This window comes from Sander lucioperca, chromosome 4 (genome assembly GCF_008315115.2).
Source record: "Sander lucioperca isolate FBNREF2018 chromosome 4, SLUC_FBN_1.2, whole genome shotgun sequence".
NCBI classification, from domain to species: Eukaryota; Metazoa; Chordata; class Actinopteri; order Perciformes; family Percidae; genus Sander; species Sander lucioperca.
In genome coordinates this window covers 27,238,949-27,263,262 of record NC_050176.1, presented here as the reverse complement: position 1 = coordinate 27,263,262, position 24,314 = coordinate 27,238,949, and the positions used below count along the sequence as shown (strand labels likewise).

Here is a 24,314-nt window from a genome sequence, read left to right as displayed (position 1 = left end):
CTACTTTAGGAATAAGGGAGGAATAATGTAGATAGAAAACTGGATTTCAAATATGCTTTAAAGCACAATTAGTGAACAAGTGTCATCAATACACTTAAGTATTAGGATAGTATCTTAGAAATATAATTGTTATTATTGTCATGATCAAGTGTTTTCATAATTATCACAAAACAATAAATTCGCAAATCACTGATTTAACCCAATAAAAAAATGTAAACAATGAGCTTGATGCTATTATTAGAAAGTTACGTCACTGCACAGTGGAGTGCGTGCGTCTCTCTCTCTCTCTCTCTCTCTCTCTCTCTCTCTCTCTCTCTCTCTCTCTCCAACAGAACATCATTATCACCGCGGTTATTGAGCTGCAGCTGGTCCCTCCCTCTCCCGCATGGACCGGAACCACGCAGCGCCACGTGATCCCGGAGCTCTGGACTGAACGAGCCTCTCACACCGCATCATGGCTGCGGAGGATGCGGCCGCGCGGTCCCGAACCGGAGCCCTGCTCTCCAGCGGGGCTCCGCTCTCTCCTTTCCGCCTGCTGCTGCTCTCCCTGGCCGCGTGCTCCCTGCTCCCCGCCCCGGCGCTCGGCTTGCTCGGCTTTCGGCCGGAGGAGACCGGAGCGGAGCTGTCCGTGGCGGACGGGGTGCTGAAAGCCACCGAGGGGACCCGCTTTATGCTGCGGGTTTATTACTCTACCTCCCCGCAGAGGCTAAACCGCACCGCGGCGACTCGCGCCAACAACGCCGCGCCCTGGGTCGCCTTCATCGAGGAGCCGACTCCCGGGCGAGAGGGACAAGCTCACCCGAAGCGGAACATGTGCATGGACAAGAACGCCAGGACGTCCGACATCGAGGTTTTGGGCTCTTTCAAGTCCGCTTCCAGTCAAAACTCGGTGCTGGTGGAGCTGCTGGCCAAAGACCTGCGGAGGGGGGAGAAGATGAAATACTACTCCATGTGCGCCTTTGACGGATCCAAATGGGAACACTACCGGACACGGGATTTCTGGGTGGCCGTGGTGGAGCGCTCGGCTGTCCCGGAGCTCTGGCTACAAGTGCTGGTGTCCGTGCTGCTGCTCGGGCTCTCGGCGCTGTTCAGCGGGCTGAACCTGAGTCTGCTGGCGCTGGACCCGGTGGAGCTGCAGGTCCTCCAGAACAGCGGCACCGACAAGGAGCAGAACTACGCGCGGAAAATCGAGTCGGTGCGTCGGCACGGCAACTACGTGCTCTGCACTCTGCTGCTGGGCACCGCGATCATCAACGCCTCGCTCGCCGTGTGGATGTGCCAGATCCTGGGCATGACCTGGCTCTCCACGGTCATCTGCGCCTTCGGCATCTTCTTCATCGGGGAGATTCTCCCGCACTCGGTGGCGTCGCGACACGGCCTCGCCATCGCCTCCAAAACCATCTGGGTGACGCGGCTGCTCATGGTGATCTCCTTCCCCATCTCCTACCCCATCAGCAAACTGCTGGACCTCATCCTCAACCAGGAGATCTCAAACTTCTACACCAGGGAGAAACTCCTGGAGATGCTGCGCGTGTCCGACCCGTACCACGACCTGGTCAAAGAGGAGCTCAACATCATCCAGGGAGCGCTGGAGCTGCGGACCAAGACCGTGGAGGACGTGCTGACGCCGCTGAGCGACTGCTTCATGCTGGCCTCGGACGTGGTGCTGGACTTCAACACCATGTCGGACATGATGCAGAGCGGATACACGAGGATACCGGTGTTCGAGAACGAGCGCTCCAACATCGTGGACATCCTGTTCGTCAAGGACCTCGCGTTCGTGGACCCGGACGACTGCACCCCGCTGAAGACCATCACCCAGTTCTACAAACACCCGCTGCACTTCGTGTTCAACGACACCAAACTGGACGCCATGCTGGAAGAGTTCAAGAAAGGTGGGTGTGAGTGCGTGCGTGCGTGCGTGCGTGCGTGCGTGTGTGTGTGTGTGTGTGTGTGTGTGTGTGAATTGAGGTCAAATGGGCGCCTGGGTAGCTCACCTGGTAGAGCGTGTGCACATATACAGAGGCTTAGTCCTCGATGCAGTGGCCGTGGGTTCGGTTCCGACCTGTCATTCCCCCTCTCTCTCCCCTTTCATGACTAAGCTGTCCTGTCAAAAAAATAAAAAGAATTGGTCAAATTCTAAATCAAGATACAAATACAATGTATGAAATTGCAGCCACTTTGAAAATATATTATATCAGAGAAACACTAATACACAGTAGCTGCTAGTTATTTTATGATTATTCATTTGTGATAGTATTCATATTATTATTATTAGAAAACCAACCAATCCAAAGTCATACTGTACACATACGTGTATGAAGAGATGTCTTTGTGCCAGCTTGATTATGGCCTCTAGATCTTATAGACACTGCCCGAGACAGGTCTAACAAAAATAGGCCTTCTGTGAGCGTCTCTTATCACGTTTGGCTCAAGCTTGTCAACTTGTCCGGGACAGCACACACTGAGCCTTACAGGTTGTCAGGATAAATACACTTCCAGTGAAATTCAAGAGAAAGTCAAGAGTTCAGGAAATTCAGAATTATTTTCAGGGTTCTCCCTACCTACCATCATAAGGCGCAGCCCACAAGCCGTTTTTGGCACCACATAAGCCGAAAGAATGAACGTGAAGTCATTGTGAGCGTCAAAACTAACTAAATGACTTTTCTCAGTTCTAATGATTGTAGTCTGTCCCCCGTTTTGTCTTTAAGCTTTTTGAGTTTTATTTATCTGCTCTAGCTTTTCGAGACACAGATATTGCAATCATTATGGTCCAAAATGATGTGAAATTGCATTTTTCTTTTTTTCTTTTTTATTGAAAAACATAACATTTTCTTGAGGAAGGACCTCTTAACCCCACACCAAATACTTCCTGCTACGTCTTTGACAAACCTAGGGAAAACACTGACTTACGTGTACGGATCATACACTTAACTTTATTTTATCAGGCAGTCTCATCAAGATCAAGATCTGTTTTTCAAAAGGAGACCTGAGATTAAAAAAAAACATTCATAATCAGACCTTGTAGTAACATGAAATAGATTTTCTTTGACTTTATGTATGTATGCTCAATTTGGGGGGGAAAAAACACTTGTTGTGTAGACACTGAACATGTGTTTGTACCGTGTTTACAGAAAACCAGACCTACATTTTGGCAGGCAACTTGTGAAAATTATAGGAGGATGTGACCTAAAAGTTGTTGGTTTGAGTCCCTGGACTTTTCTGTAAAAGTCAAAACTGACAGCTGAGCTGCCCTTGAGCAACCTTCTTTACCCTGTAACTGCTCCTTTAAGTATTGTGAATGTGTATCTGAGAGCTTTAAGGCCCTATTTGCACCCAGCGCAACTGACTTTGTACACCGACGCATGTATCATTCCTATTTTGCACCCGATGCACAGCAGACTTTTCCCCCAACAGACTCACGTCGGTAAATTAGGGAATGAACTTGCGCTCCCGGGGGCTGTTCAGCAAAAAGAGGAGGCGTGTTCCGGCGCAAACGTTCCCTAGTGCTATTTTGCAGTTTCAGAAAACAATTCCGCCACAGACCAGGAAAAACCTAGTCTAAAGTCAGTGGCGCGTTATTCAGATGCTATTTTAAGGGCGCATGCTTGGCTGTAATGTACACTGTAAACCCCAATCCATCCATGACACTAAATTTTAATGTTACGTCCACACAAATGTTCAGGATTGTCAAAACAACATAAAAACTTTATGTTCATTTGACACAAAAAAAAAAAAAATCATCCCATGTGAGGTTGACATAATTTTTTTATGTTAAGTCAACAATTTTTGACTTTTGAGTTCATTCTACTTAAATGTATAACGTCAACATCACATAATTAGTTCAAGGCCAATTAACAACACATATACTGTGCACTTAGCATATATTTTTATAGTTAAGTAAACCTAAAAAAAATGGTTGTCAAAATATGTACTCAATGTTTTTATGTTCATATGACAAGCGGTCACTTTCATGTTCAACAAAATGAAAATATTGTGTTCACTTAACACAACAAAAACACATAATTACAACATAAGTTCCAGAGTTATGCTGAACACAAATATTTTGTGCTGTTTTACCATAAAACTGCCACAATGTTTTGTGTTTTTACCAACGTATTATGTTTTAGTACACATAATTAAGTTTTAACTAGTCAAAGCAACGTTAAATTTAAAGGTTGAGAACAACTTCCATTTCTTTGTTTGTCTAATTTAAAATGTTTGAATAGAAAGGATACATACAATTTGTGTTATGTTTGATTTGATCGTACTGCAGTAGATTTCGGAAACTGCACGACGTAGATGTGACGTGAGCAACCTGTCTGAAAGTTGGAAGTTTTCTGGTAGCTGTGCCAAGAGAAATCTCAATCATTCCCAATCTAGCAGAGACGGAGAGCGTAGGTATATGTAAGGAGATAACATAGGCACAGGCTAATTATTGCTAACTAAAATGATAGTTAACATTAGTAATTAAACTTAAACAGCTAATGTAAGTCGAAACTGCCTGCGAGCTTCTCCTGTACTATACGGTAATTCCTCTACTATGCGACAGTAAGTCCCGTGGTTATGACACAATCTTTAGCCTATTTTTACAAAAACGTCTGCTACGGAGCCATAACGTGTGATACAAGGTAATGGAGCCTTTTATACATTGTCGTGTTTCCTTAGAAATAAACAATGGACAAATAGAGTCTTTAAACGCCTCAGATGTAAAGTTATTCTCTGTCAAAGTGACGTCAAAATGAATGGCAGTCAATGGAATGCTAACGGCGGGTGATCGTTTGGTAGCATCAAAATGGTGCCATAGGAGATTCGAGCTCTGAAGCGAAGCTTACCCCTTTGCATGGAACAAGCGCGCCTGCTTTTAAAGGGAATGTGAGATAACGCTCTGATTGGTTTATTGCACGTTACGCCCAAACCACACCTATGAGTAATGTAGCTACTTCAGACCAACCCGTTTTAGATCCACCCACAAAGCTACTTGCGTTTGCCGTCTGATACTTGCATTTCGGATCGTTATAATAGGGCCCACTGTCTGCAATGCCCTCCCCTGGATTAAAAAAAAAAAAGAGAGTTGATGAACCCCATTTTGCAGAGCTGCTGCTGCAGCAGGGCACTGTTTCTCCCGTATGGAGTCAGCTGCACTCCTGCTTTATTGTAGTATATTTTATATGAGTATAAAATGGGTGGGGTGCTCAGCAGCCAATCACAGGCCTCGCTGCGCTCTCTGCCTTTCCTGCATGTTCAGAGACCCTGCAAGGTCAGCGTTTTCTCTTTTCTTTTCTGCTGCTGGGTGTGTGCCGAGGACGGGAAGAGACGGAGGTAAACAGAGAAGGACACCTTGACCATAGCTGCTTCTGTTTACAGAAGACAAGTGACAGCTCATGCATTTACAGTTATGCTTATTTTGGAAGCACTGAGGGAAAATCTGGCATCATGCATAGTCATGTTTTAAAGATAAGCTTTTGTTTTGAGCTTTGATTACTATGCATATTTAGGAAACACATTGAAATATCTTCCCTGTGTGTGTGTGTGTGTGTGTGTGTGTGTGTGTGTGTGTGTGTGTAGTATTTTGTACGAAGCCAGATGCCATCAGAGTTTTGTGATGAACACAAACATGCGTCACTGTTCCACAAAAGGATCAGTGATCTCTCTCTCTCTCTCTCTCTCTCTCTCTCTCTCTCTCTCTCACTCTCTCTCTCTCTCTCTCTCTCTCTCTCTCGTGTGTGTAACAACACCTTCAGGCACTGCGGCAGAAAAGCGCATGTTCCCTCGTTCATTTGAATGGGACCCCTGCAGCAGGATGCTGCCACTGAGAACTCTGGACGGAAAAAAAACACACAAATAAGTGCAAACACATCGAAATAAAACAATATTTTATATCTATGTGCAAACGTCTGTGTAGCGTTACATTCACGCCCTTGCCAAACAAGTTCACACCGCCGATTAAGCCGATCACTGCCAGGGAAAGCTCTCTGCATTTCTCAGTATGCCAGAGTTAAGCGCGATTAATGCTTCTGCGTAAAATCTAAGCCGTGGCTACGTACCTAGGTACATGGAGACACAGACCCTACGTCGGACCCTACGTCGTAGTACCTCTCGAACAATGCAACTACATGTCGCGGCGAAGCACGTCGCTCGGCCGAACAGGGTTAAGCACAGATGAGACACTTTGTTTCTCCCACTATGACTAGAGTCGCTACTCCCTCCGAAGCTAATCGCCGTCACTCTCTCACTCGCTCTACCACACCGCACCACACACACACAAATGCCGGCCCTGCTATTAGATCGACGCACACACCAACGCGCAAGTATAAACTTCAGGCCACTTACGTAGGCTACGGCGAAAGCTCTCCGTGGAGCTTTATGGTGTCTGGTGTCTGGGGCGACTTTCCCAGTCTGGTGCCAGTTTTTCCAACTCTTTTCTAATGAAAGGAGCTAGCACTCGCTCCAGAAGTCGCTAAAAGTCGCTAAATGACGCCATTCGCTCATTTGCATATTGGTGACATCATCAGGTATCATTTGCATAAAGCTTGGTGGTTGTGTCGGCTGACTGCCGGCTGCTCCCGGCGCTAGAGGAGATGGAGAGAAAGGCCCTGTACTGTTGGCAGAAGAGCCGTGGACTGTGATTACTCTGAGCAGCATGCATGGAAATGAATTACAATTTAATATATCTTGCTTTTCCCCTGATGGTCTGAAGTCGCTAAATCTGTTGCTAGTCGCTTTATAGAAACAAAGTCGCTGAGAAGGTCTGAAAAGTTGCTAAGTCTACTGAGAAAGTCGCCAAGTTGGCAACACTGTCTGAAAGAATACGTGCTTTTTAGTATTCATTACTTTCAAATACATTTTAGGGACAGTTTGGGATTGGTAGCATAATAGTTGGTCACTGAAAGGCCTGTTGAAGACCCCTATTGTAATCCATGTGCTTTGCTCAATGAGCCCGGTGGCTACTTAAGATTTTATTCAGGTTGACTGAGCCGACTTGTGAAGCCACTGCTCAGTGTTCAGAGTGTTGTGGAGTAGATAACAGGACTGGCGGAGCTAAAGGCATTTCATACTGTATGTCACAGTAAGAAAATGTTTGAAACAAGGCAACTACTATCTTGGCTGTAGTTTGAACGCATAGAAAGTTAACACATTAATATTCATATTTGCAAGCTTAAATGTCCAAATCTCTATGAATCACCTGTTTTCAGCTATAATAAAATGGTCCTACACAAAAGGTAAAGACAACTTTTGTTATAACTCTATGTTACATACAACCATTGTTTCAGCTGCATTAACATTAGTATTTTTCGGCGTGAAGCAGATTATAGTTTCAAATTGAAATAAAGTCTGTACCCTAGAAATCTAAAAAGCAACACTATCAATGCCATTATTGCAGTGAGAGCTTATTAGCTGCAGTATATTAGAAGAGTTGCATGGACGAAGCAGTGTCTGGAAGATAAGGCACACCTTTGCCTGCCAAGAGTTAGAATAAACACTAATTTCAACACATTTAAAGACACTGCAGAGGTGTAGCAGAGACTCTGCCGGTCTGATTTCTTTTGGCCTGAATGCTAAGCAACGTGTCTGGCGCAGATGGAACCGGCCAAGTAACACCTCCTCCCGCTGTGAACAATGCAGGTACGAAAAGCCTTGCCAGTGCCAGGGGAAGTAGGTTAGACAGATGGAAGGCTGAACGGTGAACATTTTACACACACATCCTGGACGAGAGTCTGCATGCCTCTGCCAGAAAACGAGAGAAGTTTGTCTTTCAACGATGATGCCAAAACAGACCACGAGAACAACACTAGCTTCTAAATGAAGATAAGAAAAGTCTGTGTGGCCAAGTAAGAGCTCTGACTTTAATTTGTGGTCAAACCTCAAAACTTTCTGTTCGCCTGAGAAAGTTTCCGAAGAAGAATAGCCAGCAAATATGTTTCCATCTCAGAGTCTAAACAAGATACCAGCTGTAGTAAATATTGACAAAATAAGACAAATAGCCTACGTGATATATTTTCATTTAAAAAAAATCAAATTATGATTTGCTATTATCCTTTATAAAGGGGAGATGTTGTATTATACAACAAGTAGATCCGACCAGGCAATCTGATTGGTCGACTAGACATTTGGAACGTGCTCAAATCAAAATGATAGTACGCCCAGAGCACACCAGGCTTATCACTTTAAATATGACTTCTCCATTTCCATGTCAACATTACAGGGTTGAATTAAAAAAAACATTTTTTTGGAAGATTTATATTAATGAAAATAATTTAAAAGAAAATAGTGGGACACACAAAAAACTCTGACATAATTATATAAAAATGATTCATTGGGTTAAACGAGTATAGTATAGTTTAGCTGTGCCGGTGGCACGTCGCTATGGAAAGAATAGCTGCTATAGCTAAATTTGGCGGACGTAGTGACTGATGGGAACAACAATCTTTGACATTGGTCCAGTATTAAGCGAGATCGCTGCAGTTGGCAGCGGAGAAACAAGCTACAATGTAAGTTAATAGGACAATTGTCCAGCTTGTATTTACCTTCACAGAAGTGCTCGTTTTGCCGCTGACAGGTTCAGATTAATATTCTAAGCGTCTGACAACATTATGGAAAGGATCCCTTCAGAGATAGACCTTTAAAAACCTCTTTGAGACCTTTCTGTTTAACCAGAAACAGCTCTGAAGTCGCTAGCTCTAAACCCACCAGATTCCATTTAAAAAGCAATACTTTTAGCGTGTATAGAGCCAACATATTTTCACATGTAAATCGGTAAACTTTGTTTATTTCAACCAAAACTAGAGCTGTGAGGGTTGGAAAAATGGTTCTTAGTTTTATTTTGTTTCTGTCGACTTTGAATGAAGTGTATTTTACGACGCTAAAATTACTGTATATTTACATGGAGTCTGGTGGCGTTAGCGAACGCAATTTCGTGGATGTCTTTATGTTTAAAAAAAAAGGATCTTAATCTTTAACAGAAAGGTCGACCTCCTTAGAAATCCTTTCCATAATGTTGTCAGACCCTTAGAATATTAAGCTGAGCCTGTCAGCGGCAAAACGAGCACTTTTGTGAAGGTAAATACAAGCTGGACAATTGCCCTATTAACTCACATTGTAGCTTGTTTCTCCGCTGCTGACTGCAGCGATCTCACTTAATACTGGACCAGTGTCAAAGATTGTTGTTCCCATCAGTCACTTAGACACAAATACATAGGAAAATAGGGTCCAGGTTGAAAAAATTGGTAATTGCCCTTTAATTGACTGTTTGGCTAACGTTAAACGGGGACAAGAACTTGTCTCTGTTGTTTGAAGTTCGCGGACAACATTAACATTATAGTAGCTAAACCTATCCATCCAAAAAAATATTTTTTCAGCAGATTTCTTAGTTACAACATGATTGAACTAGCAAAGCAGTTTGGCGTTTATACGGTATGTGCGGTATTTTTTCAGTTTGGGAAATCCCACGGTCTCTTCAAAGCTAATGTTAGCTTAAGTTGGCTTGCTGACAGGGAGGGCCTAGAAATCCTCTGTTGCTTTTTGATTTTGAGAGCAAAATGCCCCACAATATGAATACAACATATTATAACTTTTATTTTGTTGGTAACTGTTGTTATATAATTGCATCACTGTTGTGCCAATAATGACGTTAAATCAAACCCTCCGGTGGGACTTTATTTATCCTGTTCCTCTGTTGACACTGATTGATTTACATGAGACACTACTGCCCTTTTACGGCCATTTCCACCCCCAGTCCTTTATTTTCTCCCTCTAAATCCTTTCCCCCCTCTCTCTCTGTCCTTGTTACTGTACCGTGTCCCAGGAGGCAGAGTATAAAATATTCAGTGTGCTGTATTTACAGTTTGTCTCCCTGCCATCTGTTCTCTGTATTCATTATATTTTCACAGTACGTTTCAGCTGATCAGCCCTTATCCTGATCAGCTGAACAAAATCACTTTCAAATTAATCTAAATCTACTGCTCTCTGGTCATGTGTTAGGTTTTGGACATGGGACCCTGCAATGACACTTGATAAAGTGAATTTGCTGAACATGGAACGTTGTGGATATAGACTACCTACTAGCCTTCTGAAGGCCAAACGTTGTGGATATAGACTACCTACTAGCCTTCTGAAGGCCAATTTGCAGGTCTTGCCATCTGAAAGAGGTGGTTCCTCACATGGGACACAGCATGAACGGACAGGAACAAAGGATGCATTCCTTAGAGGGAGTTCTGTATAAATTAGCCTCTCTGACTAAGCTCTTGTAAAGCTCCATTCTGAAATAATATCAACCATCGATGCTATCTTCAAAGCCACCAGACTCCTTTTACCTCACAGAACACGGGAGTTACTAGTCTACCGCTGCCTCAATCGGTTAGTTTGTTAGTGTTATTGTGCAACTTTGGTGAATCTGAACTAACCCTTTAAAATAACAACAAATCTGAACCGTCCCTTTAAGAGGAAATCAAGGAAATTAAACAAGGTTGGGAGGTCAAAGAAATACTAGAAGGAAAATGCAGAAACAAATAAGAAAAATCTGCAGGACACGGAGAGAAAGAACATATAAGACTGACTGAAAATACTCTCTCCTCTTCCAAGCTATTTTGTATGTAAGGCTGACCTATTTAGCTGAATGCAGCTCTGCCAGAATTGATTGTGTGTGTGTGTGTGTGTGTGTGTGTGTGTGTGTGTGTTCGGTAGTATTTGGCAGGCATGAGTGCAGAAGCAGAGAGAGAATGTCATGAGTGAGGAAGTTGATTTGGAGCCAGCCGGTTGAGGAGGAGCTACAAACAAGGATTCACTCTGTTTTCGGTCTGTGTATGTGTGTGTGTTTGTGTTTGTTCAGGGAGTGCGTGTGTCTGTCTGACAGTGAACTTGTGAATTATGTAACGGAGGGATGGATGAGTGACGTAACACACAACCTGCTGCTGTCTGCAGTGCAGTGTCTTGTTAGCTACACACACACACACACAACCCTTTCTTCTTGTTCTTTCCGCTTCGTTTAAATTAATTAAATTGAATCCCATTTAAGAACCTGCCTGCCTTTTATGTTTTATTTCCTTCTGCGGAACAAGTTTTTCCCCCAGCAGTGCACAGATTATTAATTACTCCATTTGTCTTTGGAAACGCCCCAAGATTTTACCTCCAGAAACCTCCACACACTCATCCTCCTGGAAACACAGCAGAGGCACAGCAGACCCTGGAGAGTGTGTCCATGTGATGGATTGCGTTCTTGTGTTTTTGTATTGAATCCTCCCTCGCTGTTACACCCACTGCATTCAGCTCCTTCTGCTCCACTTGCTGAACATCAGGCTGCAGAGCTCCCACTCAGTGTGAGTTCAGCATGCAAGAAGAGACGGCACTACTCAAATCTAATCCGGAATACAAATATAAAGTACAAAGGTTGTGTCCAAAATCGCATACTCTGCACCACACAGTCAATATGTATACTATCGTTCTACGTACTTTTGTGTAAAAAAACAGTAGTGTGTATCTTTGCGGACGCACTAAGCTTTTAACGTCACTTCCTGAGAGCCTCCTTGCCTTTGGAGGCGCGTAACCAAGAGAACCCCTGCCGACCCCCGCTATAGCGGCATCGCCAGATAATGCTTAGATTACTGAAAAAGGAAAGCAACTAGACCGATTTTGTCACAGGTGACAAAATCCCAGATTTTTATATGTAGAAATGTAAAGCGTTTTTGACGTTACAGAGCTCCTTGGTTACTGTCCGTTTGTCTGCTTCAAACGTTGTCGTTACTACCGCATTGCATTGTGGGATACTTATGCCGGTGTAGTGTCCAGTGTTTGCATAATGTAATATTTCACCGGAAATAGTATGCAATTCGCGCACTATTGGTTACATTCTAAGATTTCGGACATATTAAAAAATCTCACATACCGTTTAAGGGAACTAAATAATAGCATGTTAGTATGGAATTTCGGACCTAGCCAAAATCAAATTTATTTGACAATATTATCTCATCTCCTGAATCACAGGAAACACATCTTGTTCAGTGATTTATTTCTGAGATAATTACCTAGATTTACTAACCATTTACTACTGCCAAGACATCAGTACCTTCAGCAAAAGACTTTACAGCAGCTATTTACAGCACATTTTAATTTACTGATGTTTTTTTTAAATTTCTGAAGAACTGAATAAATCCCAAATTTTTGTAGCCTGGTCCTACCAGACTCTGGTACATTTCATTTGTCCAGAGAGTCTGGCCACTCTCCATTGACAAGTTAACTTCCTTGAAGGCGGGTACTCTGTTGAAGTTTAAAACTATTGGATCTGCCCAGAGCTACTCTGGATCTGCCATAACCAATCGCTAACGTTTGGTCGTGACGTCAGCTTAGCATCACTAGCGTTGGCCTTAGCCAACTCCTTCACCACTAACGGCGCGAGCTGGAAAATCAAACTGTTCCCGAACCCCGTGGGGAGGAGGGCCACAACATCATGGCCACCAACAAAACTCAGCAAAGAATGTTCTTGCTCGGGCTTTAACTTCTGGATATTCGGCAGCGTTGCCACAATGGACCAAATGGCTTCGCTCACATCTTTCTCCACCGTCATTACAGAACTACAACCCAAATTAGCGCACAACCTCAACGTCATTGTTCTCAGCCACTTCCTCTGTTCCCTGATTGGACCGGTAAAGATTTGGCCGAAGAAAGCCCAAGAATATACCGCAAACCCAGATGTAGTACTGAAGGAAAATGAAAATTGAGTGGAAGTACGTAGGAGGGCGGAGCCAAGGGTAAAATGTTTGCTCCTTGTCAGTCAAATTGAAACATTTCAGTTCAACTTTTTAAAGTGGCTTGTTGTCCCACTGTGATGATCGTGTTTAAGACAGCGAACGTAGGCTGGTCGGCCTTCCAATCAGGAATCTCAGATTTATTGGTTTGGGATTAAAAGGTTACCTCAGTGGACTCAAAACTGAGATTGAAATTTAGTTTGGGACACCACTAATGATAATCAGATCTGGCTAGTTTCCTGTTATGCTGACACATAATATATCACTTTCCCCCCCGTGTCATAGCTTTGTTTTTGTTTCTGATGTTTTACTGACAGTATAGGGTTTTCCCTACCATTATAACCTCCTCCCCTCTGGCAGGCGCTACAGATCCCTGCGCACAAAAATAACCAGACCCACTTCTCTACACATTACATACTTGTCATTCCAATATGCATCTTGCACACTACTTTTCCCTATTACTTTTTGCACTTTACATCCCACTCCATGTGTACTTGTCTTGATATTATGTCTTATTTGTATTTTTGTATATTATGTTGATATGTGCCTATATGTATATTGTTGTCTCTATCATACAGTATGTTACTACAACATGTCTATTGTTGAATGTATAGAGAGTTAACACCTACCAAACTCAAATTCCTCATGTATGTAAGTATACTTGGCCAATAAATCTGATTCTGATAAGGGTTAGGTGCAGCACCCAAGCCGTGTTGGTTAGCATCTAAGCCAAATAAATGTAAAATCAATGCATCAAAACAAACTAAAGGACTTTTCTCAGATCTAATGATTGTAGTCGGTCCCCAGTGGACGTCTTTAGCAAGTTTAGTCTTTAAGCTCTTTGAGCGTTATATTTATTATCTGCTCTAGTTTTAGAGACCAAATAATGGTTTTGAAAAATGGAAATTGAAAAAGGTCCAAAATGTTGTGAAATTGCATTTTTTTTTTAAGATGAAAAAATTAAAAAAGATTCTTGAGGGAGGACCCCTACACCCCCCGCCAAATACGTGCACCTAAGTCTTCAACAAACAAGAAAACACTGCAGTTGCATTTTGCTTTGTCCAAATGTTTTGCGAATACGAATACGAAAAACTTCATTGTCCACAGATGTGAAAAATGTTCTTCGGTTTCACCAAGAATACAAGAATACAAGAGAGATAGGACATTACAAACAGTACATAGCCAAGACGGACAAAACAGACAATACATTTCATAAAAAGTGACTTTACAAAGGTTACATTTACAAAAAGTAAAATAAGTAAATAAATAGATAAATATAGCCTACTAAAAATGTTTGCTGTGCATAAAACCTGCAGCCCGGAAGTCGGCCTCGGCCTACATCCATTCTTAAGTACTGTTCCCAGCGTTATTTAGCATCTTCACAGCATTGGGGATGAAGGATTTCTTAAAGATGTTTCTAAATGCTGTTGGTACTCTGAAACGCCTCCCTGAGGGTAGAAGTTCAAATTCGCTGTGTATGGGAGGGGCCACTACTAACTTTCTCAGCTTTGTTTGTAATGCGTTCCTCATAAATACTGATTAAGTACTGTATACGTTGCCCTGTAAAGTATTATCTAAATGCAATCTGGATTAAAAGTGATGACTGAGTCGACCTTTTCGTCCAGGGAAGTCCCACCTGGCCATCGTGCAGCGGGTGAACAACGAGGGCGAGGGCGACCCTTTCTACGAGGTGATGGGCATCGTCACCCTGGAGGACGTCATCGAGGAAATCATCAAGTCCGAGATCCTCGACGAGACGGACCTCTACAGTATGTATGCATGCGCACAGACACGCACTCACTCAAAATATGAATGTTATCGCATGCATTAAGACAGGGGTGTCAAACTCAACTTCCCTAAGGGCCACACTGGAAAATAAGAATCATATCAAGGGCCAGACATGTAGAGTTTATTGCTTTTATGTCATCGAAAAAGTCAAATTTTTTTTACTGTATTATTGCATGTCTCATATAGTCTTCTCACCTACAGTTTGGTCGACAAAAATGTCAAAGAAAATGCCAAAAACATTGGAAAAAAGCACAGAAAAAAGCTGCAAAAATGCGTCAAAACCGTTGAAAAAAGCTCCAAAAACTTTGTAAAAAGTGACAAAACTAGACGGGCCAAAATTTATTGTGCACCTAAATTGATATGGGGGCCGGATTTGGCCCGCGGGCCTTAAGTTTGACACGGGTGCATTAAGAGCTGTGTGATTTACTCATTCTGTGTGTCGGTGTGTGTCTGCCCGATCAGCTGATAATCGTACGAAGCGCCGCGTTTCTCACCACGAGCGGAAGCAGCAGGACTTCTCCATCTTCAAACTGTCAGAGAACGAGATGAAAGTCAATATCTCTCCTCAGCTTCTCCTGGCAACACACCGCTTCCTGTCCACAGGTAACAGCCAATCAGCTCGCTGCTGCGTGTCTGTGTTCTTGTATCTCTACACTGTGGAACAAACAAACATCCTCACAGGGAAGGAGAGACGAGGGATATCATCCAAACTCAGGATACTTCCTCCAGGCTCAGTTTTTTAAGGGACAGAGAATGTTGGGCCTTTGGTTTAGAATAGGATTAAGTTAAGGTAAAGCGCAAGGCCTGAGTTTAATGGGATTTAAGAGAGTTAAAGAATTGAAAAATGGGAAAAGTGATGGTCCCACATGGCTGATGCATCCTCACAAGTCTAGTTTACATCCTACAAGACCTGAAAAACAAATCCACGCTTCATATCTCTTGCTGTTTGGGGATTCTACATGAAAACAAGCAAAAACTATGTGAATGAAAAAGATGGGCTTTAAAGATGGGTCTAAATTTAAAAACAGAAAAGGATTCAGCATTTCAGGTTGAGACAGGGAGACCGTTTAAAAAAGAAAAGGCTGTGCAACTACAATAAACCATGGGACGTAAAAAAAAAGAAGTGGGTAAAGCCCTTCAGCGTTGACTCAACGGAAGCCTTCTGTACTTTGTCGAAGGGAATTTTCATTTGGCCATGGAGATAAGAATGACTTGACCCAACATGCTTCCAAAGAAATGCACACATTAACAAACTATTATTAAACCTACTGTATGTTGCAGTAGGCATGAGAGTTAGCCTATGTATTAATATTAAATTAAGAGATCTAAGTTATCATTATGACAAATGGCTTAAAACAATACACTGTACATTCACACATAACCGTACCCACACTGCTGTGGCAGGCGACCTTTTGTCCCTTAATTCAGCGACAAAGTTGGCAACCCTACATCCTGGTCATGCCCATTTTTTAATATGAATATCAGCCAGAGTCCTGAGTGGGATGGCCAGTCCTCCTGATTGGGCCATGAGAAAATGTTGTCATCTTTTCTCTCCTCCCTCTGTCAGAGGTGGAGCCCTTCAAACCCGCTCACATCTCAGAGAAGATCCTGCTGAGGCTGATCAAACACCCCAGCGTGGTTCAGGAACTCAACTTCGACGAGAAGAACAAGCGAGCGTCGCAGCACTTCCTGTTCCAGCGCAACAAACCCGTGGACTACTTCGTCCTGGTCCTGCAGGTATACCAGCTTTTAATACTGCAAGAAATACTGCAAGTAGACGGACAGAAGCTGGTCGGCTCACGCCGTGTTTCTGTGTTCCTTCAGGGTCGAGTTGAGGTGGAGTTTGGTAAGGAGGCGCTGAAGTTTGAGAATGGAGCTTTCTCTTACTTTGGGGTTCCTTCCATCATGCCAGCAGGTAGAAGCACACGCACACACACACACACACACACACACTGTTGTGTTTATATTCTTATTAGAAAAACTGCTTCCTAACATCCATCCTTCCTCTTCACCTGTATGTCTAAGTACACGTCGAACTTAACCTGAATACAGTACAAGAAACTATTCCAGATTTCAATCCTCACACTAAACTGAAAACTTAAATCCTAATTTTGTTGTTGTTGTTTTTTAAGCTCATAGTGGCTCTCACGAGTATAGAATTAAAAAAACACAAATACATATTGTAAAAGCTACTATTATATATATACACATGCACAGATAGGCCTACACACTGGATGTATTTACCAAGGAAACAGAAGAAATGAAACAATCTTAAAATCAGAAAACTGAAAGAATCTACATTTTGTCAAAAATAAATCATTGCTTGTGAATGTGCACTTAACTTGGAGTGAAGAACCTGATCAGCAGCACTCAAACGCTCCACAAATCTTTGGCCACGGCATTTACATTTCTCTGAACAGCTTAAAATATGTCAACGTTTCCGAGTCAACTGCCAGAATATGAATGCAGCATTCACAGCAGCGAAGTGACTGAATGAATGGAAGCTTTCAGCTACAATGGCTGAGCCCGCCTCATATCAAGAAGGGGAAAATGAAAAACGACGCTCTGAGCTCCCTCGTGATTTGATCGAGTCTCATCCGTTTCTGTGAAAGTGCTTCATAAAAGATTGATTGGTTTCTTGGTCTCCTGCAGTCCACAGATCCCCCTCTCGCAGCAGTGGTTTGGACCGCTCTGAGTCCATGCTGTACGGAGGCAGCATGAGCCAACTGAACGGTGGGGGGAACGTCTACCTGCCAGACTACTCTGTCAGACAGCTCACACAACTGCAGATCATCAAGGTAACACCTGAATGTCGCACCACCTCAGGGAACACTGCGTTTTCAATTTCGGCCTTTTGTCATACAGTATACACTCCCCTAGCGTGCACACACACATGCCGGCCCTGCTATTCTCTTAAAGAGATACGCTACGACACAGACACCAACGCACAAGTATAAACTTCAGGCCACTTACGTAGGCTACAGCGAAAGCTCTGCGTGGAGCCTCCGCAGAACCATTTATCAGACTTAAAGGACAAATCCGGCGCAAAATGAACCTAGGGGTTAATAACACGTGTACCGAGTCGACCATTCTCTGGGATATGTTTTCATGCTAATCGAATGTGACCAGTTTTAGCGCAAACCGCTAATTAGCTTATAACGCTAGTCGTCGGGGCACGCAAAAGTAAAAAGAAATCGCTATTTCTATATCACTAACAAGGCTCAAAATAGCACCACACGTCCATGGTAGCATAATGAGGGTCCCTACATGTAAACCAAAGCATTGAGAACTTTGTAAGTGTACAGACAGTTTATTAAAAAGATAGTTTATGGGCGCCCGGATAGCTCAGTTGGTAGGGCAGGCGCCCATATATAGAGGAGGTTTACTCCTCGACGCAGCGGGCCCGGTTTCGACTCCGACCTGCGGCCCTTTGCTACATGTCATTCCCCCTTCTCTCTCCCCTTTCATTTCTTCAGCTGTCCTGTCCTATACAGGCATGTGCCATCTTGGGAAAACAGTCACGACCAAGTCGAACGATGAACGCCGTGCAACCAGTAAGCAGTAACATAGCATTCCCAAGATGGCGCCTGCCTGTATACGTGAACGGTACTGTCTTTATAAACTATCTTTTTAATAAACTGTCTGTACAATGCTTTGGTTTACATGTAGGGACCCTCATTATGCTACCGTGGAAGTGTGGTGCTATTTTGAGCCTTGTTAGTGGTATAGAAATAGCGATTTCTTTTTACTTTTGCGTGCCCCGACGACTAGCGTTATAAGCTAATTAGCGGTTTGCGCTTAAACTGGTCACATTCGATTAGCATGAAAGCATATCGCAGAGAACAGTCGACTCGGTACACGTGTTATTAACCCCTAGGTTCATTTTGTGCCGGAATTGTCCTTTAAGGCTCTGCCTAGTCTCGCCTTTACTATCCACACGCTGCAAAGCGGAGGAGCGTCTGGCTAGTTAACATAGCATTCCGGGATGGAAGAAAAATGTGCTCTGGTCTATATACCTTTTTCACGGCAGACATGTTGACATGTCATAGTAGGAAAAGTACAGGTGTATTCAAAACCATTAATGATGGCTGCATTCCACTTAGGAGAGGTCCTGGTATTGTGCATGCTGACTCACTGAAATAGCTTACTGGGACACTTGATGGAATTGAGCCATCGTTAAGGTTATCAATTTCAGCTGTGCTTTTCCTACTATGACATGTCAACATGTCTGCTGCGAAAACAACCGTCATGGGCGGCGCTAAGCTCTGCACGGAGCCGCTGTAAAATAGCATCCTTCCAACCCTTAACACTACCCATAATCCTCTGCTCCCGTCTGTCAGATCACCCGGAGCCACTACCAGAACGCTGTGACAGCCACCCGGATGGACCACTCTCCTCTGACGCCGGATGCAGACGGCCGTCTGGCAGAAGGCAACACCCCGACCCCGGAGGCCCCGGCCGCGGAGCACGGCGCCACGCTGATGCCCCCGGGGCACAGCAGCAGCAGCAGCAGCAGCAGCACCACCACCACCACCCTCATGCCCCCACGCAGGGAGCACGGCCGGCCCAGCTCGGCACGAACCCGAGGACAGCAGTCCAGCGTCCCGCACAGCACCTCGCTGCTGAACCAGAAGAACCGCATCGTCCGTAAGTGTCCCCGACTCCTGAGACAGTCCTGGAGCAGGTTCACAGTTCAGACCGAAATAAATAAGAGATGATGTGAGCCAGCAGAGGCAGACAAACAATGATGGCTCCCTCCAATGAGTTTCTCTGAATTCATTAGGGCAAAATATTCACAATGAACAGAGTTTAATAACCTCATCCAAATTGCAAAGAGATGTTTTCAAAAAGCAGTGTGAGGCAGAGTCTGAGGAGAGATAAACAGACTGACAGACAGACAGAGAAATGACTGAATATAAATGAGATGAAAATAAGGAAAATACACGAGGCTGCAGATTCTCAGTCTTTTTGTTTGTGCTCGTTAGCGGATCCCTATGAGAAGCAGTTGGAGTATTAGACTTTTGTTGGCTGTCAACTTGGGTTTTTAATTACAGAAAGGAGAGGTGAGGCCCAGAGGTGTAGTCTACGTGATACGCAGGTATACGCAGTATACCCACTAAGAAATCTCCAGGATTTCCATATTCCCACTTAAGAATGTGCAATGATACGCAACAACATCATTTTTTTATTCACAAATACGTGGTTGAGTAATGTGACAGCAAACTAAACTAACACTGCTGAACATGCAGTTTGACTTTTCTCATCTTTCATCGACCCGCTCCTCGCTGAGCGCATGTGCGTAGTGTGTGCGTAGCGACCGGGCCCAAATGCTCCGCCTACACTAACGCCAGCATCCTCCCTTCACCGCACATTTAAGACAAATATAAGTAGCCTATTTTATTTTGTCCTCGTTGCTTTGGGGTCAACTTTTGGGATCCAGGCTTAGGTCCCTGATGTGAAAGCCCCCTTACTGCTTTATATTCCATTATATTTTTGATATAATTTTGATGTCATCTGTTTTCCTTCTCATAGGATAAATAAAGGTATTCCCACCATAAATTGGTGCATAAAAAGTGTATCAGAATGCAAGAAATTAGTCTTTGACGCTCAAAATAACAGGAGGACACCCAGACCCCACACTTTAATATGTGTGGGGTCCCCAAAAGGCCCATTCTGAGCCAGGGGAAAAAAAAAGTGGTACAGTATACCCACTACAATACATTAGACTACACCACTAGAAAGGCCTCATGTATATTTTGATGCGTGCGTGTGTTTATGTGTATCTGCTGCAGGCAGCAAGTCTGACGGCCAGAAGAGTCCCAGCGATTCAGTGTTTCTCAGGATGGATGAGATCCCGTACATCAGGGAGGACAGATCTGAGGCCGACGCGCACACTGGTACGAGCTCTTACTGTTAACTGCTATGTTTAGACGTGCAATCTGACTGGTCGGAAAGACTCTAACGCCATTTTAAGGGTTTTTCCTGCATAGAGGAATTTTAGAGGTTTTAGCCAACCCCAAAGAAAAATCACCAGCACCAAAATGACAAGTATTGAGAATGAAAATAGCGATTTGGTGATTTATTTACATATATTATTTTTAGTGCTGTCAGTTAAACGCGTTATTAGCGGCGTTGACGCAAACCCATTTTAACGGCGTCAATTTTTTTATCGCGAGATTAACGTTCTTTTTGGCCTAGCAAACTTTGTAGTTTTTTTCACATGCTGTTGCAACAACTAGTAACGTTAGAAAAACTACAACACCACACCGGATCTAGCTAGACCGGAAACATAACAACAGGCACGCCGCACACACTTGTTTGGGCTTGCGAGCCGGCCGAAGAGTAGTAGGCTAACGTTACGTTTTGAGGGGATGACGAAATGGATGCCAATAAGATTCTGAATGGAAAGTTTACTATTAAAAAGTTGCCAAATGGTTCCATTGACAAGACCAAAGTGATCTGTGTGTGTTGTCGTTGTGAACTGAGCTCTCATCGCAGCACGTCCAGTCTGAAATACCACTTGATGGCCGAGCACACAGCTGATGGCCGAGCACACAGCTGATGGCCGAGCACACAGCTGATGGCCGAGCACACAGCTGATGGCCAAGCACACAGCTGATGGCCAAGCACACAGCTGATGCCAATTCTCCGCCCCCTCGTCAAAGCCAGGCGACAAAAGTACAAAGCAAGCCGATCCACTTTTGCATGTTGATAAGAGCATTAAAATGAGAAAAAATAATGGGACAAAAAGAAATCTAGGGACATTTAGAATAGATACAAATGTGCGATTAATTGCGAGTTAACTATGACATTAATGTGATTAATCGCGATTAAATATTTTAATCGTTTGACAGCACTAATGATTTGGTGATTTTTTTTTGGTGATTTGGTTATTATTTTCATCTTCTTCCGCTTATCCGGTAACGGGTCGCGGGGGTAGCAGCTCCAGCAGGGGACCCCAAACTTCCCTTTCCCGAGCCACATTAACCAGCTTTGTTAATTGGGGTTTTATTTCCTCAAGCACAATATACACATTTTGTTTATCAAGTTGTCAGAAATAACAGGAAAATGTATAGATTTCTGTCAAATATGGTAACACAGACTTATTGACTCTACAGTACGTGGACCGATCATGCTTACTGCCGTGAGAAAACCTTGTCTTGGCCAGCTTTAAAAGTTTCCAGAGCTGTCAGTTGACACGTCGTCTTTGGTTTCACACTTACACACAAACTTATCTGAAGAGTCACACAGGACTTTAAATGTGTCCTCCGACGGAGACCAAAAACTATTCATCATTGAAAGAGGCATGACTACGTCTCTCTTCCCTCTCTCAGACATGGCCTCTGTTCCCATAGAAACGGACACGTCCCCTTTCATCAGCAGCCTGTCCCTGAGTGGCTCAGAGGACACACTGGGCAAGAAACTCCTGCTCAAACTCAGTCAGTCTTACAAAACCTTTTCTATGCCTTTCTCTCTCTCTCTCTCTCTCCCTGCTTTGATTAACACACACACACACACACACACACACACACACACACACACACACACACACCTCTTTCTTAAACATACATTAGTGATTTGGACTTTCCTACTTTGTATTCTCATGAAGTTTCGTACAGGGCTCTATTTCTTTTTCTTATAGCTTGTAAGCGATAAACTACATACAGAGATAAACAAGACCCAATGCAGATATCTTTTAAGAGACGTTCTCTCTCTACTCCAACTCCATCCTTGGGTCTCAAGTTGCTAATTGGACTCGGAACAATGACCGGCGTACGGAGGAGGAAGTCTTGGCCCAGATATCCGTTATACAGATATCTGCTGGCTACGCCAGAATCACCTGAAATATTGGCCGTCGTTGTCAGACACTAAACAGGCGTCAGACCGATAGTCGAGGGGTTCAACATCCGAAAGTAAACAGAAATTAGCCCCTTGGATTAGCTATTGTAGCTAACTGCAGCCAGCAAACCAAGCTAGCTGCATATATCTGCACATGCCAAAGGCTACATTTACATTGCTGCCTTTTAGTTTTAAAGTGCTCATATTATGCTCATTTTCAGGTTCATAAATGTATTTAGAGGTTGTACCAGAATATGTTTTCATGGTTTAATTAAAAAAAAAAACACCATATATTTGTTGTACTGCACATTGCTGCAGCTCCTCTTTTCACCCTGTGTGTTGAGCTCTCTGTTTTAGCTACAGAGTGAGGCATCTCACTTCTGTTCCATCTTTGTTGGGAGTCGCACATGCTCAGTACCTAGGTAAGGACTACTAGCCAGTCAGAAGCAGAGTATGCGGTCGTGCCCTGACAGTACCTAGGTAAGGACTACTAGCCAGTCAGAAGCAGAGTATGAGAGCGTGCCACGCTAGCAGCTAGGCGAGCATTATAACATGTGTTACAAAGTGACCACGTTTGTCTCTGAAGTAAAGGCTGGACTACAATAGAGCTGTTTGGAGCAGTTTGTGAACAGTGTTTACTGTTGGAGATGGTAAGTCCCTTTGGGGTGGACTTTGGGCTTTTTCACTTTGTAAACCTATAACGTGCACAAAAAAAAGATATATAACACAATAAAGGAAAGGGAAAAAGCCAAAAAGCAGAATATGAGCACTTTAAAGCGGAGTTTTGAGCCAAAAGCGATCTCCGTACACCCAAGTTATTTTAGCTTCAGTAGAAGAACTAATCTCTGTTTAAACTAACACGTCCAAACCGCATATCTAATCAACATTCTCGTATACCGGGCAGCATATATACTCCGCTCGTTGCTGGTAGTTGCCATGGTAACGTTAGTAGCTTAGTCTCAGAGATCGAGACGTCATCACCTAATCAGGCGGCGAAACATTGGCGTCAGTGTTGGTGTCTCCATTTGCGGCCGCTGCGACGGCAACACAACCCCGGAGACTCCACACCAAAACGTGGTCAGATGTTTTTTTATTTTTTTTTTTTTTATTTCTCCGGTTTAGAGGCTCTGACACGCCAGAGCATCGTGAATGAGAGGCGTAAACGTAGCAAAAGGTATTCGTTTTTTAAACCAAAACGTTGCAACGGAAATGTAGCCAGTCTGTTTTTCCGAATCTTTACGACGGAGGTGGAAAGTTAGCATGACCCATAGCCAGAAGAGACACAATTACGAGGTTAAGTTCCAATTTGAAAAATAACAGAATTTGAATTTAACTGTTCCTTGTCTGACAACGTGTGTTGACTCCACAGGCCACAAGAAGAGGAAAAAATCCCGCGAAGGAGAGAGAACACCAGAGGACATTTCAGAACAGCCGCTGGTGAAAACCTAGCAGCGTGCGTGCGTGCAACGGACCCCAACATTCCATCATCTGATGGTTCTTTAAGTTGTTTGTGAAGACGATGTGGTTGGTGAACTACAGCTATCAGAGTTTTATCTGAAAAAAACACACTCCAACACCCCCCCCCCACTGTAGGAGTTTATGAAGTGGACCCATCCACAGATATGTACTGAACACTTGGATGGAAGACACCAGTTTATAAAAAAAATAGCAGCTTTGCAATATGCATTATACTGGAACTTCACAGGTTTTTCATGCTGATGCTTGTAAAGGAATGACTGTGAATGTAAAATGTTTGTAGAAAATAATAGTTTTATACTATATATATACAGTATATATATGTGATCACTTCTCCAATGGAGCCGAAGGGAATAACAGTACATAGGAATCGGATGGAAGACACCAAAGACGTTGCTGTTTTTATACCGCCACGAATTGCAGGGGACATCTCAACAGAACAGAAGTCAACTGGCTGCTTTGTGCTCAGGC

General features: G+C 43.5%; 1 protein-coding gene across 2 annotated transcripts; it reads left to right on the top strand.

The window, feature by feature from the left end:
* Positions 1-332: 332 nt before the first annotated feature.
* On the top strand, positions 333-24,314 carry LOC116049891 (metal transporter CNNM1-like). Of its 2 annotated transcripts, XM_031299938.2 has the most exons (10): positions 333-1,895; positions 14,366-14,509; positions 14,991-15,131; positions 16,096-16,265; positions 16,353-16,443; positions 17,181-17,326; positions 18,869-19,175; positions 20,321-20,425; positions 21,863-21,967; positions 23,737-24,314. In XM_031299938.2, the coding sequence occupies exons 1-10, from the start codon at positions 455-457 to the stop codon at positions 23,814-23,816; spliced, it is 2,730 nt and encodes a 909-aa protein (XP_031155798.2). In that variant the 5' UTR covers positions 333-454; the 3' UTR covers positions 23,817-24,314. The 2 variants fall into 2 exon arrangements, with proteins under 2 accessions (XP_031155798.2, XP_031155799.2); XM_031299939.2 differs by lacking the exon at positions 21,863-21,967.